Raw genomic sequence first — 24,533 nt, forward strand, 5'->3', positions numbered from 1 at the left:
AATGTGAACTTGGGCATAGTTTTATTGTTGTTGTTGTGCTGGTAATTCCAGATTCCTCAAGGATTTTACAGTGTAGATTTTCAACCAAGGTTTGAATAAATTAAGTCTGTCAATTTACAACTTTGGAGCTGTATCCCACAAATGCCCCAAAACAATGTCAGCTCTTTTTTATCCCCTCCTCTAATGAAATCAGAAATAAAAATGATGCATGTACGTTGCTAAGCAAAGACATATTTATTAGCATCTTTCTTATTAATACTATTTTGTTGTGGAAACTTAGGTAAGCTGCAGGATTCTCCTGAGAGGCTGGTGTATACATTTTTAACTGCCAAGGATCATTCCAGCAACAGCTCCATAAATTTGGTTTTCATCCTGAAACAATAGTTTGGTTGCAATCATAAATTATCTTAACCTATCCCGCCTCCCAGATATTTTATGTGATTGAAAATCTTTGCAAAAAAACATTTAGAGATGTAATTTCCCTCCTCTTGTCTAAAAGGTTCCATGTGGATGCATGTTCTGAATAGATGGAAAGCAGATGAGACACCTCCCCAAATGCTGAAAACAAATGTACTAGTAGTTAATGTTCCTTGCATTGACTATGTTGAAATAGATTCAAAACTCATGATCTCATTTGAAAACTGTCTGTATTACGAGTCCTGAAAGCACTCTTTCATTCCTCTGTAAGAAGTGTTCACTGAAGACTTTGATATTTCATGAACCTGAAAATTTTGTTTCTTCCTGCAAAAAATATTGATGGAAACTAATTATTGAAAAAATAACAGCACTCCGATTTTAGGTTAGGTTGGAGAAGCATTTGTGGTGAAGTTCCCATGTTAGCAAAATCTGCTAGTACACCATGAGAAATTATTTTTTTAAAAAAAACTATGTTTAATGGTACATAGACTGAAAAAGGAATCTGTTCTTATCTCTGTGATTTACTTCTTTGGATTTGTTTTTTTTCCAGCTAGTGGTTACTTCTGAAATGGCAGTGAATGGAAATGGAAAATTCCTTCTCTCCCCAATACTGTACAGGCGTAAGAGAACTGCCCACTTTGAAAAGAACCTACTGACTGTAGTACGGCAAGAACAGTTTTCGAAATTTGCCCCTTTGCATAAAGGACACGTAGAGTCGAAACATTATTAGATGTTGTATAAACAGTAGAAACAGAGAACCCACATTCCCATACTTAACAATGAGTTGTTTTCTTCCAGGCAGCTTATTAAAAAAATATTTAGCCTAACTGCTGAACAAAAACTGAACTGGTGAAGAATCTCAAATGGGCTCGCACAGGACTATCTAGAGCGCATCCTGGAGTCTCACAAAATGACTTGCTGCCAGTTTTAATTTCAGTTTCTGCCAATTAAAAAGTAAGTAAAGCAGTAAATCTCCAGTTGAATTGGCTTAATATATTGTGTGAATACGGTGTAATGTATTGGCCTTTTGTATATGTTGTGTTTGCTTTTGTTGCACTGCTTGCTAATTGCTTGCATTCAATTGCTAAATACCTGCAAAGAACTGGCTACACAACCTACACCATAAGTTGAATTCAAATATCACACTACCTAGGACTTGTTCTTAGCTTATTTGTTCAATAAAGTACCATTGACTTTGTTCATACTAACTAATGGCTACAAAAGATATTTGAAAAATCAGATTAGCTAGGATCAGGACTAGGCAACCTTGGCTCTTTTATGACTCGTGGACTTCAACTCCCAGAATTCCTGAGCCAGGTGTGCTGGGTCAGGAATTCTAGGAGTTGAAGTCCACAAGTCATAAAAGAGCCAAGGTTGCCTACCCTTGAGCTAAGTCAAAGAACACAATAAGCCAAGCTTAACAAAGCACTTGATAATTTAGCTTGATCTATAAACCCAACTGCGCTGTCTTGTACTTACATTATTTTTCATAGTTAAATAATAATGTTTGATTAGTCATTTTTAATGCATCAAACCTCTTGTTAAACATTCATTTCAAAGGAGGAGGAAGAAGAGGAGTCACCACATAGTAAAGGGGGTATTGTACGGCTGGAATGGGTGCAAAAGTGATGTTGCATTTTGTGTAATTTTAAACAGCACAATGGTTTTGGAATGTTTGGTGACTTGTTGCCAAAACAAAACTTGATGTATAAACACTATTCTTAAGATCTTTCTCTTTTAAAGAAGAGAAAAAATATATGTTCCATGTGCCTTTCAGAAAATCAAATAGATATTGCCAAATTGAATAAATGCTGCATCGGAGTTTCCCCAAAGGAGAAGAAACAAGACTGAGAATGTGTTCCAACCCTGCTTCCTGGGAGTCGTCTTTTATAGACAATATATGAGTTACTTCTCATTACAGCTAGCATAGTTCTTGATTCCTTCTCCTCCTTTAGAGAGAGAAATGACAATCTGACACATGTATACATTTTGTTTGATCTTTTAAAGTATTATAATAAGAGGACCTCTCCAACTACCTTTACTTGACTCTAATTTGTATAAAAGTTTCATTTATTATCTATAAAAATGTAGACAAAAATGGAAGTGACTATTTTGTGGAGAAAATGAACTTTACTGCACAAGCCTTTGCATGATTAGTTAAATCATTTGATTTAATAGCCCTTATTTTTGCATGGTCATATTATAACTCAGAGAAGATCCAAGTGTTTTTATCCCTCTGTTAGAATCCTCATAGCAGTTTCCTCTTTAACAAGGTCCAGGTCAAGCTACACGTCTGCAGAATATTTTTATTTTTCTACTCCTATCAGCATGATGTAATCATGATGGACTTTTACCCATGTCAGACTCTGTCTTTCTCTAGTATTACTCTTGGAATTAAGATTGCTGGAAGAAATATCAACAACCTAAGATATGCAGATTGTGTGGATCACAACAAACTGTGGCAAGTTGTTAAAGAGATGGGAGTACCAGACCATCTTATTTGTCTCTTGAGAAACCTAAATGTGGGCCAAGAAGCAACAGTGAGAACTGGACACGAAACCACTGATTGGTTCAAAATTGGGAAAGGAGTTTGGCAAGGCTGTATACTGTCGCCCTGCCTATTTAACTTATATGCAGAGCACATCATGAGAAAGGCAGAGCTAGATGAATCAAAAGTTGGAATTAAGATTGCCGGAAGAAATATCAACAACCTAAGATATGCAGATGATACCACTCTAATGGCAGAAAGCGAAGAAGAACTAAAGAGCCTCTTGTTGCGGGTGAAGAAGGAGAGTGCAAAAATTGGGTTGAAACTAAACATTAAGAAAACTAAGATCATGGCATCCGGCCCTCTCAATTCCTGGCAAATAGATGGGGAAGAAATGGAAGTAGTGACAAATTTTATTTTCCTGGGCTCCAAGATCACTGCAGATGGAGACTGTAGCCAAGAAATTAAAAGACGCTTGCTCCTCGGGAGGAAAGCCATGGCAAATCTAAACAGCACACTAAAAAGCAGAGACATCACCCTGTCAACAAAAGTGGGTATAGTCAAGGCTATGGTCTTCCCAGTTGCAATGTATGGCAGTGAAAGTTGGACCATAAGAAAGGCTGAGTGCCAAAGAATTGAAGCCTTTGAGATATGGTACTGGAGAAGACTCCTGCGAGTCCCTTGGACTGCAAGGCGATCAAACCGGTCAGTCCTAGAGGAGATCAACCCTGACTGCTCTTTAGAAGGCCAGATCCTGAAGTTGAAACTCAAATACTTTGGCCACCTAATGAGAAGGAAGGACTCACTGGAGAAGAGCCTAATGCTGGGAAAGATTGAGGGCAAGAGAAGAAGGGGACGACAGAGAATGAGGTAGCTGGATGGAGTCACTGAAGCAGTAGGTGTGAGCTTAAATGGACTCCAGAAGATGGTAGAGGACAGGAAGGCCTGGAGGAACATTGTACGTAGGGTCGCGATGGGTTGGACACGACTTCGCAGCTAACAACAAGTATTACTCTAGATGTTTCTTCTGCAACTTCATCTGCCAGGACTACTCTATAAACTTGAAAAGCCCTTCCAGAGAGTATAGAGTATACAGCATATAGAGAATGGCCACTCAGGTGAAATCTAAACCAGGACCATTGTCACCCATTAATTTCAAGTAGCTAAGACCTTATTTGAGATACATGAAAATGATATAAGAGTGTTCATGCACTATTTATCATTAAGGAATCCTTGGATGAAATAAACCAAAGCACACTTAATGTTCCTGGGAGGAAACTTTGGTCTCAGATAGTTAATGATTTCACAATTTTTCCTGCTATTATTGATAACGTCAAACTCATTGAAGCTTCTGCTCAACTACTGGTAGGCAAGGGATTCAAATATAAGTAAGGAAACGATGTTACTCAGCTCTCTGATCTCATTCTTACAGTTAAAGAGCAAGCTGCTTTATCAAGCGTGGATGAAGAAAAGCAGGAAGATGATACCAAACTAGAGTTGAGTTTGTCAATTTTAAATAAGTGGTTGCAGCCCGCAACTGAATGATTAGATCGGAGATGGATCCTTTTCAGAAATGAAGCATGCTTTAGTGGAGCAACGAATGCCAACAGATGTGATGTAAAAAAGATAACAATTAAAGAAGAACACAAACTAACTTTATAATTACAGAATGAAACCATAGATTATAACATTGGACGTACCGAAGGATATTTTTGAACTATGGACACGGAACGTAATTTTAATAGTGTCAACAGAGGCATCACTTGCCACAGTCATCTCGCCACAGGACAACTTGCTGCAGAACAATTCAACAATTCAATTATTTAAAATAATTTCAAAATTATTTAAATTGTCATCCACATTTTATTTTGTCCCTTCTTTGGCGTCCCTTCTTTAATGATTCCATTAGACTATTTCTTCAATATTAATGTAACTCTTGTCCCACGGTGAGTTGTCCTGTGGTGAGTTGGCCATGATGAGTTGTCTCGCAGAGTTGGCTGCAGCAAGCTTGATGTGGGGAGTTGGCCTTGGCAAGCTGGCTGTGGTGAGTTGTCGTAGACCCATCCAAAACACATTATGGAAGAGGAACAAGTTTTATCTGACAAGATTGGGATTGTGTTGAAAGTAGATTTACAAATAACACGCTACCAGAACAACATAAAAAAAGATGATGCACTGAACAAGAAAAGAAACTGGCTGATGTCTTAATAATTAAAGGAAATATACAAACAATAAACCAAGAGAGTGACCGGGATAATTTTCCTGTGTTGGAAAAAGACTTGTTAATGTTATGAAGAATGTTATGAGAAGGGGCAAAGAAAAATGGAAAAGAGGCTTCGTCTCAATCGTGCCAAGACTGAGTTTTGAAGACCATATAGGAGCCGTGACCAGGGGGGCTTTTGCCCAGGTTCGCCTGGTGCACCAGTTGCGACCCTACCTGGACCGAGATGCACTACGCACAGTCACTCATGCGCTCGTGACCTCCCGTTTAGACTACTGCAACGCTCTCTACATGGGGCTGCCCTTGAGGACCACTCGGAGGCTTCAGCTGGTGCAAAATGCAGCCGCACGAGTTGTGATGGGGGTTTCCTGTTACTCCCATGTAACACCTCTGCTCCGTGAGCTGCATTGGCTTCCGGTTGCCCTGCGGGTGAGATTCAAGGTGCTGGTGATGACCTATAAAGCCCTAAATGGCTTGGGTCCAGGATATCTGAGGGAACACCTGCTGCCGGCATCAAGTTCTCTTCGTCCTTTTGCCGCTGGTAAAAGAATGCCGGCGGATAACACCCAGGGGGAGGGCCTTCTCAGTGGGTGCGCCTGCCCTTTGGAACCAGCTGCCCATGGAGCTTAAGACTGCCCCCGACCTTCGATCATTTCGCCGAGACCTGAAGACCTGGCTCTTCGAGCTTTCCGGCCCAGGCTGAGTTTTAATTGGGGTTTTAACTGGGGTTTTATATGTTTTATATTTTTTCAGGAATTTAGTTTAATCTTTTTAATTGTTCTTAATTTTTGTATTGATGTTTTTATGCCCTGTAAACCGCCCTGAGTCCTATGGGAAAGGGCGGTATATAAATTAAATTAAATTAAATTAAATTAAATCAAGTTGTACAACATTAATGTAAGATTAAAACAATCAGACGTAAAAGGAAAAAATATAAAGTTGATTTATTTGATCAAGATTAAAATAGATATGTTGCTATCCCTGATGACCCTGGTGGACCTTTGCTGACACCAAGACTGAAACGATAATGCTTTGTGGATTTGTTTATAGATAAGAGATGGGATATGGGAAGAAGAGACATTTTGTTGTATTTTAAGAGGAAAGAAATAGAAATCCTTTGTGGGGCTGGAGAAATGTTTTAGAGTGAAAGGGCTGCCTACTGGGAGTCTTTCTCTTGGTTTACTTAACTGCCAGTGAGATTGCTGAATGACTGCAAGCAAGAGTGCCAAAATTGCAAGTCACTGAACAAAGCCGTCATGTGGACATCTTGCTTATCTACCACTTCGCTGAGTGACTGAGATTCTGGTCCCAACTATGGTTGTAAATTGAGGACTACCTGTAAGTGTATAGAGAAGAGAAAGGGGAAGCAAATGACAGGCACTAAAGATTGCCAGACCTAGTAAAATTAAATAAATCACAGTAAGATTTGTCTTAGACCATATTTATGTAAGCTAAACTACAGCATACTTAACTATGGTGTGTATAAACCACAAGTAGCTGTTTGTACAACATATTATCATAAACCAAGAGTTTTAAATCATAAACGCTAAATTTCACATAACACACTAAGCCAAATGTAGTCTTAGCTTGACTGTGAACCAGGTCTTCATTCAGTATTGCCTGAGGAAAGGACTTTGCTGTTCTTAGAGACCTAAGAAATCAAATGAGTTCAGGAAGTATACGAGATCCAAAGCTATGCATTTTTCATTGTGTACAGCACAGTGAATGCTGATTCCCTTATTATACAATTCCAAGTCAATGCAATTATTCTCATATTTGGAAGAAAAATTAATGAGTTTGTAATCATTAAAAATGCCTAATGAAAACGTCAGTTATTAATAAATAATAGCCATTTATTTCTCCAACATTTATCATATTACTAATTAATAATCAGCATCTCCTCTCTGTCCCGTTTCTCATTTACCAAATTAGTAATATTCTTCAGGAACTTCACAAATTCCATTCGGACATCTTCAGGGTCTTCTTCAAGGCTGGAGTGTATCAATGTCAGTCTGTTCAATGGTGAAGCTTTGAAGTTGAAGAGAGAAAACAGTGAATCAGGTCTGTAATTTGACAAAGATAATACAAAAATGGGGAAATAAAGGTTATGGTCTTACGCAAAGTGAGATTCTCTACATCTGCAGTGCCTGGCTTATGATGTGCAATGAGCAAGCACTGATTCTCAAACAACTGCTGCTGTTGGACAAAACAGGAGTACCACATTTCAATTTCCTTCACATGGCTTGGCAAGTCTGGATTAAATATAATGATGACCCCATGGGAATCTTTCATCAGAGCAGGCCAGCAAGTCTCAAATCTAGAAGTGCAGAAAAAAAAGAATGTTGCTGGAAACAGAGTATTGTTTGCTGGAAATTATGCAAACAGCTGCAAATAATGACTGGTTTCACACTGCCTCAATCCACAGTTTTCAAGGTGTTTATATGCCGCCCATCTCATTATCGAAGTATAAAGATTACCATAAAATGTCAAGCATAGTTTGCTAATAACAGCAGTTGTCTTCATATACCACAGTATTTCTCAACCTCAGCAACTATGGGAATTGAAGTTTACATATCTTAAAGTTGATGAGGTTGAGATATATGAAACCAACAAACCAAATTATAATTTAATTAAGCTTTAGTGATATATGTGTTCACGTCTCAGTCTTCCTACAGCCCAACATAATTCACAGGGTGGTTGTGGCTTGAATAATGGGAGACAAATTCTCACTATGACATTTTAAATTCTCCAAAAATAAGCAGTGAGGGATATAATTGCAATAATAAATAATTTAAAAAATTATGTGCCTTGAGCATATCTCCTTTCAGAACATAATCTACAAACTTGTTCATCATGCTAATACCCTCCAGTTTTAGAAACTACTTGTCTGCAACAAGGTGCCTCTTTATCTGGAAGTTTTCTGTGATTTAAAAAACTGGTTTGTTAATTGATGTATCATACCGATACAGTCTCTGTTTCAAATCATAATTTCTAATTCTATTGTGCTAGTTTATTGCAAATCTTTCATCAATTCAGCTGGTTCCTTAGCTTAATGGTCTGGCACAGGTTGTAGAATGGACCTGTACCAAGAGAGCTGGCAAGGCACATAAGAAACTTGCTCACTTTTGATCACCTCCACAATCCCACAGTTCAAACCGACATCCTGGTCCTTTGCTGTTTCCATTGAAATGTGGCTTCTCATATTCTAAAATCCTAAAATTTAAAAACAGGAACCACATTTGAGTAAATAAAGCAGGCACGCTAGAGAAAAAGGAACCCTGATCTGCATACTGCCAGAATATTTTTCAGATGAACTGTACTGTATTATATTACTTGCCATGATTAATTTCTGTTCCTTCCAATTGAAGCTTAGTTAGAACTCTCTCAGACATTCAATCTTCTCTGCCCATTGGCTAACTTCAGCCACTATTAACTCGTTTCAACAGAAAGAGGGATTCATAGTCTTGGATTTATGCATTAGCCTGTCAGTTAAGAGCTGCATGCAGACAAATGTACTAACATGGAATCTGCATGAAAAGGGCAATGGAAGACACTACTAGACCATTCCCTGCATCCTGAGATTACCAAATCAAACAGGGTGCCAGAGAAGGCGAACTCCTTATGTTCTCAGCAGAAAAATGCAACTATCTCATGTGAGCCACACATTTGGCAAACCTTTCTGCAGGATACTAACTTTGGGGAGATTTATGTACAAGCAAGATAATCATTCACTTCTGCAGTGATCCACATGCATTAGACTAGATATGTACTAAATGTCAAGATTTCATTACTGAAGAAGCAACTTAGAACAGGTAGTCATCAACTTACAACTATTCGTTTAGGCCTTCTTCAAAGGTATAGTGACACTGAAAAATATGTTACTTAATAACTGCCTTGTTTAGCAATGGAAATTCTGGTCCCAATTGTGTTACAAGTCAAGGACCGCCTGTAAATCAGTATGATCTAAGATGTTTTCGGACAGGGAGAAATGAATAACAATGAGTTTAATGAATGAATTCGGACATCTTAAAGCTTGTGTAATCAGAAGCACAACAAATTAGCCCATTCCTCCTCACCTTACTCCTTGGGTGGGGATGTAACTGCCAATACCTTCAATGGTCTCTGACAAGAAGTTTGCCAAGACAGATTTTCCAGCCTATCACAAACAAATACAGAAACACAATTACAGAAGCATTAGTAGGAGTAAAATTAGGATGAAGTATTGCGATGCACCTGACAAAACTATACCTTTTCATGGCTGCTCTTGAGAAGTTTGAAACAGAGGTATTTTTAATACTGGTTGCAGCTTAAAGATGATCCCACCTGGAATTCCTCCCCAATGTGGTTGATATATTTTATATAGTTTAGAAATCTGATGCATGATTAGTTTCAAGGGATATTCTGACATTGTTTTTCCCATCCAAGGTGAGAAAGGACTTTTTTTGGATTCCAACTCCCATCTGACTCAACCCAAACTGGCAATGATTAGAGATCTTGAGAATAAACTTTCTTTAGTAGGTAGTTCTCGACGTACGACTACAATTGAGCCCAAAATTTCTGTTGCTAAGTGAGACAGTTGTGAAATTTTGCCCCATTTTTACAACCTTTCTAGCCACAGTTGTTAAACGAATCACTACAGTTGTTAAGTTAGTAATATGACTGTTAAGTAAATATGTAATTTTGCTCGTCAGAAGGATGCAAAAGGTGATCAGATGACCCCAGGACACTGCAACCGTCATAAATATGAGCCAGTTGCCAAGCATCTGAATTCTGAGCTCATGAATATGGGGACACTTCAAAGATCGTAAGTGTGAAAAACAGCATTTTTAGTGCCGTTGTAACTTTGAACGGTCACTAAATGAGTGGTTGTAAATCGAGGACCACCTGTAATAAGTAGAAACCTGCTGGATCAGATTATCGAGGAAAGTAGAGAAGAAAGACTCAGCAGAATATTAAGGAAAGGATCTCTTGTTCACAAAGATATACTGTTTCTTCGCATGAAGGTTCTACAGTACTGTTAATGGCCATTGTCGATTATACCAAACTCGAATCCGGTTTTTCAGCATCCTGTTTCTCGCCCTTAGGCAACCCGACGCCTTTGGGAGTCCCCCGAGCAATTGAAGTAACTAGAACTCCATCCTTCCCCACCTGGCGATCTTCGAATGAGTTAGGCTGTAATTCCGGTTTGTCTCGCAGCCTTTCCCGTCTGATTTTAGAAAAGGACGAGGAGTCAAGAGACAAGACCGTGAGACGTTTCCTTTCTTTGAGAAGCTCTGGGAAGCACACTCACCTCACTAGGGCCTACGAAAAGGATTTTTACTTTTAGCATCCCTTTCGGATTAGGCCATAGAGCCTCGGCCTTGCATAGAAAGCCGACCCGACGCTCGAAAGGACCGGAGAGCCAGACAGCTCCGCCCAATCCAGCCACGCGCGTGTTGCTAAGCGCGGTTGCTATGGGCGGGAGAGGGAGAGGCTGCACTGACAGTCTCTTTTTGCAAATCTCGGGGCGGGGAGGGCGGGAGAGAGTTTCTTTATCGTCGTCTGTAATTAAATTGTTTGCTTCTGTTGCAGACCGTAAAAAAAATCTGACTTTTGGTTTAATGGTAACAGATGATATTCTGACCATGCTTCCTTTTAAATCACAGAATCACATCGCACTATTTGCTAGGAATACACTCCTAAGACAACTTTTTCTTTATTTCCTTTTCCTTTTCTCATGACTTTATCCCTGCTTTTGCTGAAGCAGGCTGTGATTCATGAAAGCCTATGGAATAAGTTGCCAGAAGGGATTGTAAATTGAATTCAGTGCGATATTGCATCCGAGGAAATATATACTGCTCAAAAAAAAATAAAAATAAAGGGAACACAAGGTAAGACATCCTACTATTGAATACAGTACATTGTGTTGTTTAAGTGTTCCCTTTATTTTTTTGAGCAGTATATTTTGTTCCTATTCCCAAATCCAACCATTTTTCAAAGCATTGCTCAAGTTTCCTGTTTTTTTTTTAAGTCCGACAAGTTAATGAAGAAAAACCTCACTGAACACTTTTGGGTGAACTAAGCAGTGGTGAGAATCCAGAGGGAGTCCTCTGATGGGTTAAAGTTTGGTGAACAGCTGAAAACAATAAGAATAAATGCACAATTTTCACAATGGAGGGAGGTAAGAAACAAAGTCTGCTTTGATTATCTGCTTTGGACTCAGTGTTATTCAACTTATTCAGCTGAATAAGTATCTGGGTTCTAGAATAGTGGAAAGGACACAAATTATGTAAGAAGGTGAAGATAGATACATATGGACTATGATCCAAAGTTGTTCCTCTAATCTTGGTGACTGGATCACTATTTAGTGTTAGCTAGGCAATCAGGTTTTGCTTATAAATGATAAGGACTTAACTGGTGTGGCTAACCAAGAAAAAGATTTGGAGTTGTGGTACCTAATTAGTTTAGCAAAATCACCTACATGATATTTTAATGTCTCACAATAAACTGCTTGGCCATTTCTAGAATACAATGCACAATTCTGACTGTCACATCTCAAGAGGGATATTGTGTAGCTGGAGAAGGTGCAGAAAAAGCAGCCCAAAAGATAGGAAGACTTGAAAACCTTAAGAGACAATGGTTGGAGTTGTTTAGCTTAGAGGAAATATTTTACAAGTTTGATTGGTCTTATATTTACCCACAATAAGGAAAAAATGCCAGTCCTTCCTAAGAGTTGGTTGGTTTATACACCAAAACAAGTCTGCTCTCTTAAATGTTGCTCTGTGTCTTTAATTGATAATTCTTGTTCAGTTGAGGGAGGGGGTTGATCACAAATATTTTCCTTGGGCGCAGAGTTCTCTCCTAATACCCTTGTTGGTAAATTAACAATAGACATAGAGATGAACTAAGCAATTTGTTTATTTACAAAAATAGAGCTAAATTTTAAAAATATGAAGCCGCTTAGAGAGGGCTGTAAAGCACTGTGAAGTTGGATATAAGTCTAAGAGCTATTCCAATTGGATAGAATATTGAAACTTAAGTAGAACGTTATATAGCAGTGATGGCGAACCTATGGCACGTGTGCCAGAGGGGGGCAGTCAGAGCCCTCTCTGTGGGCACATGCGCCTCGCTGTTTGCCTAAGTTTTCGCAGGAAAAAGCCATTTCTCAAGCCCCTTCCTAGCCAAAACAAGCCTCCAGAGCGAGCACGCTGTTTTCAGCTTTGAATTATATAAAATCTGACACCAGAAACAGACTAACAGATGATCTGAGTGCTGCATGTGTTGCTTTCAAATTTACAAACTATAAGCCAAGGTTAGACAAATTATCAGCATGTATACAACAGCAAAAATCACATGAATTGTTCAAAAGCATGCCAAATACAAACTTTTACCTTTCAGTAAAAAGTTGTTTGTATCATTGAAAGCTTTGTTACTGTGTTTTTCTTTTAAGACAAAAGATGTTAATGTATGAGTTGTTTTTTTCTAAACTAAAGCCTCAGTATTCAGATTAAATTGCCATGTTGGCACTTTGTGATAAATAAGTGGGGTTTGGGTTGCATTTTGGGCACTCGGTCTCTAAAAGGTTCACCATCATTGTTATATAGGGATATGTAGTTGTTGGGGTCTGAAGTGAGAAAGATGCTTCAAGTCCACACTCAGCAGCTCCATAAAGAAATGGAGTCATGCAATCCCATAAAAATTCATATGTGAGTCAAAAAAGCACCAAAAAGGGATTAGGGAGATGACAACAGGGATATGTAAGTATAATTATGAGAGTCTGACTGCATCTTTCTCAGTTCTGAAAGTTGGTCCACTCCTCTGTAAGATACCTTAAGTAGAGGATGAACACAACTATTATTGCTATTGCTAAGAAATATTTAATCCACTCAACAATAATTGCATTTCTGTGGAAAATTTACACAATGATTTCAACCATAAAACAATAAAATGATAGTAAATCATCACAAATATATCTTCTGTACATGATTATCATTTTAACCTTTAACCACAAGTCTTGTCAGGGCAGAAAACAAAAAATGAGATGGTAGAGTTGTTTACTGCTCAGAAATTGAGAACACTCTTTGGACAAATGTAGTAACAGGCAGCACTCTTTTGGATATATCTATAGATATATAATATTAGTATACACACTTATTATATCAGTTCTAGTTGGTGAGATTCAAGGTGCTGGTGATGACCTATAAAGCCCTAAATGGCTTGGGTCCGGACTATCTAAGGGAACACCTGCTGCCGGCATCAACCTCCCATCGTCCTGTGCGCTCCCACAGGGAGGGCCTTCTCGGTACCGCCGGTTAAGGAATGCAGGTGGGTTATTCCCAGGGGGAGGGTGTTCTCTGTGGCTGCGCCGGCCCTATGGAACCAACTACCCACGGAACTTAAGATGGCCCCCGACCTTCGTTCATTTCGCCAGGACCTGAAAACCTGGCTCTTCGAGCTGTCTGGCCCAGACTGAGAGGTTTTTAATTTTAATTGGATTTTAGATTTTAATTTTAGGGCTTAAATTTAATTAATTGTTTTAACTGATTTTAATTTTTGTATTTTATGTTTTAATTGCCTTGTCCTATGGGAATAGGGCGGTATATAAACTCAATCAATCAATTAATCAATAGTTAGTTAGTTAGTTAGTTAGTTAGTTAGTTACCAAACTGGGAGAAGTGTGCAGCAAGGCAATCAGAGAGCAGACAAAATTGGCTTTGCTTTCAGATTCATATTTATATATTCTGTATGTTTTTATGTCAAGTTACTTTTTTGGATTTATTGTTTGCTTTTTGTTGTTGCACACCACTCTAAGACTTACACTGAATTGGGCAGCCTTATAAATCTACTGAATACATAAATAAATGTCACTTAGGAAGACTACTCTTGCACTCTCAAACAAATTCTATTTTTTAAAAACAAAATGATTTATTTTACTTGTAAGTGTTTATAGAACTGGCTCAAAGAGCATGCTGTTTCTTCTCAAGTGAATATTTCACTGAATTGATTCTTTCTTGGAAACACAATACTGTATTTTTGCTCTGCAGTGTGAATACTGCAGATTCTGACTTTTCCAAAATGTTGTCCAGATTTCTCTTTACCACACAAGGGTTGGTGGTAAAGTAATGGCAGAAAAAATAAAACAGTGATTGCATCAGAAGCGGTAAAACTTTTCAACTGAAAACCTAGAAAGAGGGGTACCCAAAGGATACTCAGAGCAGTTTCCCTTTCTTTATAAAGCAATTGCCAATATAAAAACTGATAGAGCAACAGTAGCCCCTAGTGGCTGAGTGTATTTAAATTAATTTCCTTTCTCTCTGTTGCCCGTAATACGACTGACAGGTTTTCATTGTGTGTAGCAGCACCCTCCCCCCCAACTTTTCTTCAGTCCTCTCCTGAGTTCTGTTTTTTGTTAAGATAGAAATATGAAACAGTATCCCACCCATTTCTCTCTCTCCCTCTCTCTCTCTCTCTCTCCTCCCCCCCCGCCCCCCCAGCATTATCTGGTTCAAGGAGCAGAATGCTGGATTTGTTGCTGATTTAGCCTGTGAGTGGGTGGGCTATACACTTCCTGACTTGCTGGCACCCTGATTTCCAGTACACTTTCTCTTTTTTTGTTTTAAAGGAGAAAGTCATCTAGCTGGTGACAAGGCAATGACTTCATTGCATTCGATAACCTGACCCTTGTCTGTGCAACTCAATACTTCCTCAGGAATCACACTTCTTCAAGTTTAGGTCCAGGGTGGTTTGTGCAGTTTATTTGCTTCTGGAGCAGCTCACTCATCAGGTAGTTAATTCATAGCTCATTCCCTTGAAATCTTCTGGCACGAGCGATTAGTGCAGAAGGGATTCTCCAACTCTTCTTGGTAAAATGGTCTCATTCTTACTATGACCCCGGTGGAGTCTTTGAGGGTGGAGGGCAAAAAAGACAAGTTGGCAGCTGTGACTGCCCGATTGAAGCCCTGCCCCTTTCTTATGTGCACTATGATGCACGTAAAACGGGCAAAGCTTCAATTCTGCTTCAAATATTCAGTAACAAAATTCTGTTACTGTAACCTTACCATAAAGGTAGTTGTCAGGCCCAAGCCCAAAGACAACACAGCAAATTCCAATCAAGTGCAATTCTTTACTTGCTTATACCTACTAGACAGAATCTTACCAGAGTAAACCTATAACCTTCTAACCTATAGATATATAGGTAGTCCTCAATTTACAGCCAGTCACTTAGTGACCATTCAAAATTACGATGGAATCCCTACCCCTAAACTACTTATGACCTGATTTCAAAGTTATGATGCTACACCACCCCACAGTCCATGGGACTGCATTTTGGGTGCTTAGCAACCAGCTCACCCTTACAACATTGCCTGCCATCATGTGACCATGATTTTTGACATTTTGGCAAGTTTGATGCATTTATTTTCGGGGTTTTTTTGCAAAAACAACAACACCCATTGGCGTTTCTCTCTGGAATTTACTGCCTCTTCCCTGAGAAACATTTCATTTCATTTCATTTATTATATTTGTATACCGCCCTTCTCCCGAAGGACTCAGGGCGGTGAACAGGGCACATAAAAATACAGAATACAAGTGGTGCTCCTGCCAAGATTTCCCCCCCCCCGCCGCACATGTTCCTTCTCCAGATGCACATGGCATGACATTAGTAATTATTACTCAGGGTTTGTGCTTCTTGTCTAGACAACCTCAAAGGGATGACAACTCCCCAGAACCCGAGTCTCTTCCAGGTCTCCCTTATCTCTATTTATTGACATAGTTACATAAACCTTTTCCCCAATTTAGATCTCACAACGGTCCCTAAAATGTTGGAGTAGATTGCTAGCAGTTGGAACTACTGCCCTTCTCCTTCTGGATATTGTCTGCTTCTGTATCACACTGGGCACCTAGCTGAGTTCACTTGTACAAATACATAATATAAGTGGATGGTTGGGAAGATTACTTTCTTTTGGCTCACATCTCCTGTGCCTAAAATACTGGCAAGTGGACAAGATGATAAAATTCTGCTTAGGCTTGTAAAAGCCTGATCTATTAAGCTGCAGGTCCCCGTTTGCTGCCTGAGTTACATTATTTTTTTTTTGCTATCTTCGCCTGTGGTCTAAGACAGCCCTGGCTGACATCTGGGCTTAGAGACCAATAATATATATATATTTTTAAAAAGTTGACAGTGATTGGACCGATATTTTGCTTGCATCCTAGGAACACTTAACTTTTCCTTTGTTCACTGCTCCGTCTGGCAAATTACATTTGCAAACAGTTGTACATATTGCTTGTGCTTTTGGAACTGAAAATAATAAAATCTGAGTACTGGAAGTAAAATATTATGTCTACTTGTGAGTCGTGACTAACCCATGGTCTCTTCAATCTCTAACTGGCTGCACTCATACATGGTGCTAAAACAATAATGTGGTCTGCCTGATTTGGCTTAGCACATGAGGTAAATCCTAACCATTATTGAGATGGTTATCATCAAATCATGGTTATCCCACAAATTTGAAATCAGATGTTTACATTAATCATAGTAAGATATCTAATGCAGCATATCAATAATTTAGCAATTATGTTTCTCCTAATTATTTAACAATAGTTATATGGTTTTTAATGTTTTTCTATATTTACATTCCATTTGTTTTTGTTTTCAACCATTTTAAGCCACCCAGAGCCATGTATATAGGATGGGTAGCTGTGCAAATTGAACAAATGAATGAATGAACGAATGACTGAATAAATAAATTGCAGAGCTTCAGAATGTCACCAGCCAAGCTGTATTTTAGCTGAAAGATACAAAAGAGGGAGGAGAGATTCTGGCATCTGACTTAATTTGCTCAGAGAATACACTGGGGCTCAGTCATGATACCGCTCAGACCGGTGAGGAGAATGAATCAGATTGATTAGGACAAAGCTTATGAAAACAAGACAAGATCCTCCATTGGGAATAATAAGCATGAGAAAGAAACAGAAAAGCAAAGGGTGGTGAGGGTGGAAGGACTGATCTGGCAAATCTGTTTCGGTCTCCATGTGAAGTGAGTTACTGGAGGGGGATCCTGAGAATCTAGCCAAGCTGGATGCCTAAAATGAAGTGATGGCAGATGAGCAAGGAATGGAGTGGAAGAGGCCTGAGCTGGAATAGCAAGTGGGACAGCAGCAGCAGCTGAAGAAAGCAATTTATAAGCCACCCAGAGTTGCTTGACAATGAGGTGGACAGCATGCAAATTTAATAAATAAAATAAAATAAAATAAAATATTGGAGTTAATGCTCCTATCCACTATGAATGCACCAGGAAATCTTAGTGAGACTATGTTCTCTGAACTTAATGACTGATTTAGATAACTTTAAACTACCCTGCAGCATTGTTGTGAATACAACAGCATAAGAAAATGTATGCAGGCAAACAACAGTAACTCCATCTCTTTTATTATGAATGTTTATTATGAAACCTTGCCAAAGGTTTACTTGGTTTTTGGGGTGTTTTTTTTGCTCAGTGAATTGTATGTATTTGTTGCTATGGTAAATAAACCCATTATTTATACCTTATTTGTTTATGCAATTTATATGGCTGCCCATCTCGCAGATGTGACTCCAACGTTAAAACAATGCAAAAAGAAAAAAGTTGTCAACACAGCATTAAAAAGATAACAATGGTCACCAAGAAAAAAACCCAATAAGCACTCAGAAGAACAGTAATATCTCATGGGTCACCTAACCATCATGTAAAATATGGTAAATTAAATAAGCTCCCAGTACTTAAATCTTAGAGCACATCCAGATCTTTAGTGCTTTGCAAACAGCTGGCAGAGTCAAGGACAGCCTAATTTTGTGGGGTGTGGTCTTCCAGAGGGCAGAGTGCAAGAGAAAAGGAGAACTGGTGGCAAAGAGGTTAAAGTGCAGCAATGCAGGCAAACTCTGCCCACACACTGCAGTTCAATCCTTAACGGGGCTCAAGGTTGACTCAGCCTTCCATCCTTCCAAGGTCAGTAAAATGGGGATCCAGATTGTTGGGGGCAATATGCTGACATTGTAAACTGCCCCTAGAGTACTGTAAAGTGCTATAGAGCAGTATATAAGTCTAAATCGGGGGTCTTCAAACTTGGCCTTTTTATGACTTGTGGACTTCAACTCCCAGAATTCCTCAGCCAGTGTGCCTAGTTGAGGAATCCTGGGAGTTGAAGTTCACAAGTCATAAAAGGGCCAAGTTTGAAGAACCCTGGTATAAATGATATTGCAAGTGTTATTGCTAAGAGAAAAGAATTTCTCCGTATGTCTTGCCCATCCTAACTGTATTTTCATTTTTTATTGCAGTTTTGGAACCCTATTTATCTGCAGTATTTATTAATAGTACTAATTTTATTTAGTACTGATTTTTAAAAAGCTACTTTTTACTCATTTAAGTTTTTAATTAATTTCTATTTTTTATTACTTATGGGCTTATACTGTCAGCCACTCTAGTCAGCCAACTTTCAGCTCCCCAATGCACAATTGAGATGAATACCAACACAAATCTAATTTAAAAATAAAACCATATATTATAATAACATAAAACTGAGAGACATACTCAAGAGAATAAAATTCATTCATCCTCGGGAGGGGTATAATACACTTACTTACAGAACAGGAAGCATGGACAGAAGGCTGCAAAGAGGGGATAGGCACCATGTAGCTGCAGACCACCCATCCCTGCAGTAAGCCATGTTTTGTGTTGCAAGCCATTAAACCAAAAACAAATGAATCACGTTTTGGCTCAGCATGGTATGTGAACCCAGACACAAGAAGCAGCAGATGCTACTTTTCATCCAATTAAATAATTGCCTAAATGGTTGTTATGTAGCAAATATTTAATCAATACACTTAGCACATTTATTTATTATTTATTTATTCATTGTCCAAGGTGATTCTTTAAATTTGTAGTAAAACTGCCCCTTTTCTTCCTGTTACCTTATTAGTACATACTACTTTTAATGGATTGGCCTGTTCACATTTCTAGGTTGCTCTTCTTTAAACACAGAAAAGAAATCTCCTTGATAAATGGAACACAGAGATATTTTTGTTGGCTGCTTCTGCTTCCAAACTGTGCTGCTTCCAATTTATCAACACAGTTTTGAGAAATTGTTCCGATAGACAGTTTTGAAAGACACCTTAGGGAAAAAGAGAGAGTCCATTTATTACTCCTAATATAAGCCATTATATTACATGTCTCCAAAAGACTGAAGAGTATATGTCATCTTCAATTTGCCACTTCTAAAAGAACTTTGCTGCTTTCCCTCTCTTCTCCAAAACCAACCTAATGTTGACTTGAAAACAGGTATGCCCGTAACTAGTTTTATATATATTTTTAAAAACAAATTATTTACTGTCATCATTTTCCTCACTCATTATCTTACTTTTCACACTCTACAGGACATCAGGATCTATATTCCATATTCACCTCCAATGGAGTTTAATTAAACTTGGCAAATGATGCAAGGGAATAGAGCTAAATATGCCCCTCATTGCTTCTGCTCCTATCCCAGCCTTCTGCAAAAAAACATTTTCCTGTCAGGTGCAAGCCACTAGAGCAGACATGTCAAACACAAGGCCCGGGGGCCGGATCTGGCCTGCAAAGTGGTTTCATGTGGCCCGCAAAGCCATCCTGGAAACAGTGAGGGAATGGCCCCCACTGCCTTGGCCCTGGCCCAGAGACCCTCCTCCTGCCAGAGACCCTCAGATCTGTCCCACTCCTGCCCAGGCCCCCATAGGCACCCTTGATGCGAATGATGTAGAGCTGGCCACGCCCACCCAGTAGGCCATACACACTCTAGCCATGCCCACCCAGTAGGCCACGCCCACCCTGGCCATACCCACCCGGCCCCCTGAGGGCAACCGCAATGCTGATGCGGCCCTCAATGAAATTGAGTTTGACACCCCTGCACTAGAGCTACTCAGAATAATAAAAGTCAGTAACTTTATTATATACCACCTTTGTTACAAAAATCTCACCAGACCCCTTGCCTTCTCCTAGGAACAACCAGATAAGGTTTCATGGATATTGGGAAAAGTTAAGTTTATCCTGTTTATGGCTGCACGAAGACTTCAAACTAGGCCCTTGTTTAACCGTCCTTCCAGCCTGGTTGGCAGTTTCCCAATATCTGCAAACCTAACTGAGAGTGCAACTCTTATAATTCCCATTTCCCATCCTGGCTGGAAATTGCATTTGGAACATAAATGTAATTTTCAATGTCATTCAATTGAGATGACCAGTTAGGTTTGATGGATAAGCCATTAGAGAAAAAATATGGGACTTTGTTTCCCTATGATAGCTGCAGCAAGAATTTTGTAAGCTCAGAGATGGAAAGACATACAGAATCCCACACTGAAAGAATAATAATAATAATTTAATTTCTATACCGCCCTTCTCCCGAAGGACTCAGGGCGGTGTACAGGGCAAATACAATAAAAATACAATATACAAAAACTAAAAAGGATGGATGGTGAAGATAATGAAACTGACTGAGATGGCAAAATTAACTACCTTTATTTTTTAAAAAAAGAATTTGTTTAACTTTGTTTCCATGTGGAAACTGCTTTCTGACTTTTTGCTAGAATCTGAAAAAAAAATGCTACATTAATTTTAAGATTTGGCAAGTAGAAGTGTTTATGGTTGTAAAAATATAGATACTGAATTTTAGATCAAAAGTTTAATGCATTTTATATTTGTAGCTATCTTGAAAGTTGAAAGTTATTTCTTTTTGTTTTTATTGCTTTGTACCTTCCCTTACCCAATCTTTTTCCTTCTTAATATTTTTTTTTGCATTTTATATTTTAGCTTTTGTAGAACTTCAATAAAATATATAAAAAAGAAAGAATCAGGATGACCAGTGATAAACATAGAGACCAGGACATCACAGGGGGAAAAAAGAGTTCAGAGTTAAACAGCCAAATTTGTATTACTAGAACTTTGCTACCTGATCAAGATTTATGAGACATTTTTAAACTAATAATTTCCATAACCTGAGGTTTGAAAACCCCTGGTATCGACCAATGCCTAATATCTCATCCTGGCTCTGTAATTCTCCAAAGATACTTCATTGATTTCCCTTATCCCATTCATCTTTTTTTTCCTGCTGTTTTCCCCTTTTTGTATTTCCCCAATTTGACAAAGTATATTAAAGTCCATCATCCACTTACAACAACCACAGTGATTGTTTTAAGGGAGCAATTGATTTAATTCAGATTTAATTAGCTACTTTTAGTCCATGGTACTTCAGTACATAACTAATTTTAAATCTATAATTCAGAAGCTTTCATTTTCTTTCTCTTGTACCTTTTCCATAACCAGCTTTCATCCAGCTCCCTATTATCACAAAAAAAACACCATTTTCTTTAGCTATTCTATCTTTGTCATAGAAATGTTCTTCATGATCTTGCCCAAGTTTGTAATTGTATTCTTCCCTTGGATTGGCCTCTTTGCTTCTCCATTGTATAGTCCATCTTTATCTGTTTTTGAGCTAAGAAAACAAAACTATTTATACCTTAACATCTTTCCCATTAACTGGGAATGAACTAAGCCTGCAGGTTGACATTTCGTTTGCCGTCTTCTTAATTTTTAACATTAACAAAGATTTGTTAAATTCATAGTAGGTTTTTATATGTCTTTTCTATCATTCGTTAAAGCGGTGTCATATATGCATCTCAAACTTACTTAATGGTCTAGATCAGACATGTCAAACACAAGGCCCGGGAGCCAGTTCCGGCCCGCGAAGTGGTTTCACGTGGCCCGCAAAGCCATCCTGGAAACAGTGAGGGAACGGCCCCCACTGCCTTGGCCCTGGCCCAGAGACCCTCCTTCTGCCAGAGACCCTCATATCTGTCCCACTCCTGACCAGGCCCTCATAGTCACCCTTGATGCGAGCGATGTAGAGCTGGCCACGCCCACCCAGTAGGCCATACGCACTCTAGCCACGCCCACCCAGTAGGCCACACCCACCAGGGCCCCTGAGGGCAACCGCAATACTGATGCGGCCCTCAATGAAATTGAGTTTGACACCCCTGGTCTAGATGAAACCAGAACTGTGCTTATCATCTCACTTCAGCTTTCCTGACACACTCAATGAGGACTACCTGTATTATATTAACTGAATAAGTTAAACAGATATGGGGACATAGTTTATTTTCCTTTTCTTGTTAGTTTCCATTATTTGTTGACTTTCCTGAGATACTTTCCTTGCCTGTTTCTTTCCTTGATTGATGTTAAAAATCTTGAGTCATTTTATGTTGCTTTTGGCCACGCCTTTCATCCTTCATTGTATGAGCTTTTCTTGAAATTTTGAGAACTTTTTCCTACTTTTTCACAGTGCTTAACTCTTCCTATTGAGCTTCAGATTCTTTTATCCATCAGTACTGAATCTCTCCCCTTCCTTTCCCTTCCTGTACCACTCAGCTCCCAATAGTCCAGGTATATCCTCCAGATGTAATCTTCCTGGCAAATCTACTTTGTTTAACTCTAATCTTATCCTTTATATATGAACAATAATTCATGGTCTGTTCCAAACCTTGCACCTAGAAATGTTTTGGCTGACTATAATGCAACATCTTCTGTTTTGTATTACGTATTTAAATTTACTCCAGAGTCTGCTGGTAATTTATGATGCTTGAAGCAACTATTAGTAATGAAAAATGAACTCCTTTTATAATACTCTATGAATGCAGGATTTTCCCCCCCCCTGAATTATAGCTCTTATATTTATATCAGCTGAGAAGACAGAAATTCTAAGACCAGGTTAAGAAACCAAGATTGCTGCATTTGTGTAAAATGCTATGCCCTCCAAAAATAAAGTGCTATAAGCAATATTGTTTAAGTAATGCTCTGCCTTACACAACATGCTATGATAGTATTTCCCACAGCTTCCTAAACTACCCATCTATGCATAACCCTATTTTAGCTTTTAGCATGTTATGTGACTTCAACCATCCTTTCACACATACAATAAATGTACAATATTCCATCTTGTTGCTTTCCTCATTTTTCAAGTTGTCTGGATATCAGTATGGAATAAGGAACTCAGGTACATCAGATATACTATATGCAATGACCTTCTCAAACATTTCTGAAGATCTCTACTTGTAAAAAGGACTGTACCATATGAATCAAATGTATATTTCTCTTTTCCACAGGTCCCCAGCAAAATAAGAATGAGCATTGGAGAATCAGATCAAAGTTTCACTTAGGATTCTTCTTCCCACAGCAGGTAAGAGACAGAAAGAACAGGAGCTTCTCCAGTAATGCTCTATAGCAACTATCACTAAGGATCTTTGAACATGAAGTTTCCATATTACCATCAGAACTAATTACATTTATTGTAAACCATTTGGGATATTCACTTCCGTATTGTTCTCCAGTCAAAAGAATAATTGCACCATCAAAAAGGATGTCTCATATTTAACTTGTGGTCAACAAAGACAAGAGCCAGTTTGGTGTAGTGGTTAAGGAACAATCAAGGAACTGGGAAACCATGAGCTCCACTCCCATTCTAAGCCCAAAGGCAGCTGGGTGACCTCAGGCCAGTAATTCACTCTTAACCTTAGGAAGCAAGTAGTGGCAAGCCAGTCTGAAATCCTGCCAGAAAAACCTGACTTGTCCAGGCAGTCAGCAGGAGCCAACACTGACTCAAAGGCCACAAACACACACACACACACAATCCTTTTCATACATATTATTGCCAATGCCAGTCTCTCTCATTCTATACTTGTGCCTTTATTTTTTCTTTTTCAGATGAAGAAAATTATGTTTTTTCCTGTTAAATTCCATCACCTTTATTTCAGTCCAGTGCTCAAATCTGTTTAGAGCAGGGCTTTTCAACCAGTGGTACGGGTACCCCCTGTGGTACATTGGCACCTGGCAGGTGGTACGCGACCATCCTAGAAAAGTGGTAGCAGGGGAGGGGAATGAGCTGAACCGGTGGCAGCACCGCACAAGCCTGAGTGAGAGACGACTGGAGCTGCAGGACTGTCAGGGCTCAGCGGAAGCGCCAGGATCAGCACCAGACTCCAGCTGGAGCTCCAGAAGAAGCGCCGATCAGCTGGAATGTTGCAGCATCTCCAGGGTCTTGTGATTCATATTTATGACAGTGTCCCAGGGTCATGTGAAATGGCCAAAACCTGCTGCATCCACTCAGCAGAGGGGGGGGGGAATAAAACCCAAACACACCCCCACCCCACCCCCGCTGCCAATCCTCAACAGAAATGCTCACAACAACAAAAACCTTGGACAGGAGGAAGAGCGCTGCCAGTTGGGCAGGCAGGTGTCTTGCTTGGCTGTGGCTTGGGGGGCACTTTTTCCAGTGCCATTGTAACTTCGAACAGTCACTAAGTGAACTGTTATAAGTCGAGGAGTACCTGTACTTCATCACTTTTTCCCCCCGTTTTTTTTTTTGGTCATCAGG

General features: G+C 39.2%; 1 protein-coding gene and 1 long non-coding RNA gene across 2 annotated transcripts; one reads left to right on the forward strand and one right to left on the reverse strand.

Moving 5' to 3' along the window:
- Positions 1-6,977: 6,977 nt before the first annotated feature.
- IFT22 (intraflagellar transport 22) lies at positions 6,978-10,553 on the reverse strand. Its single transcript, XM_081314490.1, has 5 exons — positions 10,417-10,553; positions 9,203-9,282; positions 8,250-8,339; positions 7,244-7,443; positions 6,978-7,154 (listed from the first exon to the last, which is right to left on the reverse strand). The coding sequence occupies exons 1-5, from the start codon at positions 10,453-10,455 to the stop codon at positions 7,006-7,008; spliced, it is 558 nt and encodes a 185-aa protein (XP_081170616.1). The 5' UTR covers positions 10,456-10,553; the 3' UTR covers positions 6,978-7,005.
- LOC308660235 lies at positions 9,824-24,353 on the forward strand. The gene is made up of 3 exons (XR_014024683.1): positions 9,824-9,930; positions 23,266-23,339; positions 23,864-24,353. It is a non-coding gene; the product is annotated as an uncharacterized lncRNA (long non-coding RNA).
- The last annotated feature ends 180 nt before the right edge of the window (positions 24,354-24,533 follow it).

Source organism: Vipera berus, assembly GCF_964194415.1.
Source record: "Vipera berus genome assembly, chromosome: 1".
In the NCBI taxonomy this organism is placed as follows: Eukaryota; Metazoa; Chordata; class Lepidosauria; order Squamata; family Viperidae; genus Vipera; species Vipera berus.